This window comes from Neopelma chrysocephalum, unplaced genomic scaffold, assembly GCF_003984885.1.
Source record: "Neopelma chrysocephalum unplaced genomic scaffold, ASM398488v2 Primary Assembly neopelma1_185643, whole genome shotgun sequence".
NCBI classification, from domain to species: domain Eukaryota; kingdom Metazoa; phylum Chordata; class Aves; order Passeriformes; family Pipridae; genus Neopelma; species Neopelma chrysocephalum.
In genome coordinates, this window is record NW_020938757.1 from 14,286 (window position 1) to 15,621 (window position 1,336).

Genomic DNA, 1,336 nt, shown 5'->3' on the forward strand with positions numbered 1-1,336 from the left:
TCCTGGGTGAATCCCGGGGGCTGGAGGAATCCCTCAGGTCCTGGGGAATCCCTCAGGTCCTGAGTGAGTCCTGGGGATGGAGGAATCCCTCAGGTCCTGGGGAATCCCTCAGGTCCTGGATGAATCCCTGAGGTCCTGGATGAATCCCAGGGACTAGATGAATCCCCCAGGTCCTGGGTGAATCCTGGGGGCTGGATGGATCCCTGAGGTCCTGGGGAAGCCCCAGGTCCTGGGTGAGTCCCCCCATCTCGGATGGATCCCGGGTCCTGGGTGGATCCCGGGTCCTGGGTGAATCCCGGGGGCTGGATGAATCCCCCAGGTTCTGGATGAACCCCCCAGATCCTGGTGAATCCCCCAGCTCCTGGTGAATCCCTCAGGTCCTGGGTGAGTCCCCCCAGTGCCGGATGGATCCCGGGTGGATCCCGGGTGGATCCCGGGTGGATCCCGGTGCCAGGTTCTGGTTCTCCCCCCGGGGCTCCTCTGCTTTGCCCCCCCAGGCCGGCGGATGCCGCGGGAATACCTGGCCCAGGTGATGCCCGTCCTGCCCGGCCCCTCCCGGGCATCAGGTGAGAGGAGCTGCCCGTCCTTCCCGGTCCTTCCCGACCCTCCCGGGTGCCAGGAGAGCTCCCGGGGGATCCCCGCCGGGCCTTGGGGTGGGCGGGGGTGAAGGACCCCTTTGAGCCCCCCAGTTTTCCACCCGTCCCTTCCCTGCAGTCCCTCAGGCTGGCACAGGACCATCCCCATCCTCCTTGGACATTCCCTGGGATCTGGGAAGGGGTGGGAGCTCCTTTCCCTCGGGGTGCCACCCCCGAATCCCCCACCCCGAGCCCTGAGCGTTCCCCCCCCGACCCCGCAGTGCCCCCGTTCCCCGACTGGTCGCCCCGAGGCGAGTCCAGCCCGGGCTCCAGGCAGATCCAGCTGTGGCACTTCATCCTGGAGCTGCTGGAGAAGGAGGAATTCCGCCACGTCATCGCCTGGCAGCGGGGAGGGGACGGCGAGTTCGTCATCAAGGACCCCGAGGAGGTGGCCCGGCTGTGGGGGAGGAGGAAGCGCAAACCCCAAATGAACTACGACAAGCTCAGCAGGGCCCTCAGGTGCCGCGGGGACCCCAAAACGGGGACCCCAACCCTCGCCGGGGGGCTGCGACCCCCCCGTTAACCCCCGTTTGCTCCCCCCCCCCCAGGTATTACTACAACAAGCACATCCTGCACAAATCCAAGGGCAAACGCTTCACCTACAAGTTCAACTTCCCCAAACTCCTGTTCCTCGGGTGGGATTCCTGCTGCCCACCCTGGCACCCCCCGGCCGTGCCCGGACAGGTAGAGGGAGGGGGGGG

At 66.9% G+C, this 1,336-nt stretch overlaps 1 protein-coding gene across 1 annotated transcript; it reads left to right on the plus strand.

Annotated features, from left to right (window-relative positions):
* Positions 1–500: 500 nt before the first annotated feature.
* LOC113962892 (ETS translocation variant 3-like protein) lies at positions 501–1,270 on the plus strand (the record flags this gene model as incomplete). Its single annotated transcript, XM_027673680.1, has 3 exons — positions 501–566; positions 857–1,094; positions 1,184–1,270. Coding segments are annotated over exons 1-3 (386 nt in total), but the record flags the coding sequence as incomplete, so codon positions are not given.
* Between the last annotated feature and the right edge of the window lie 66 nt (positions 1,271–1,336).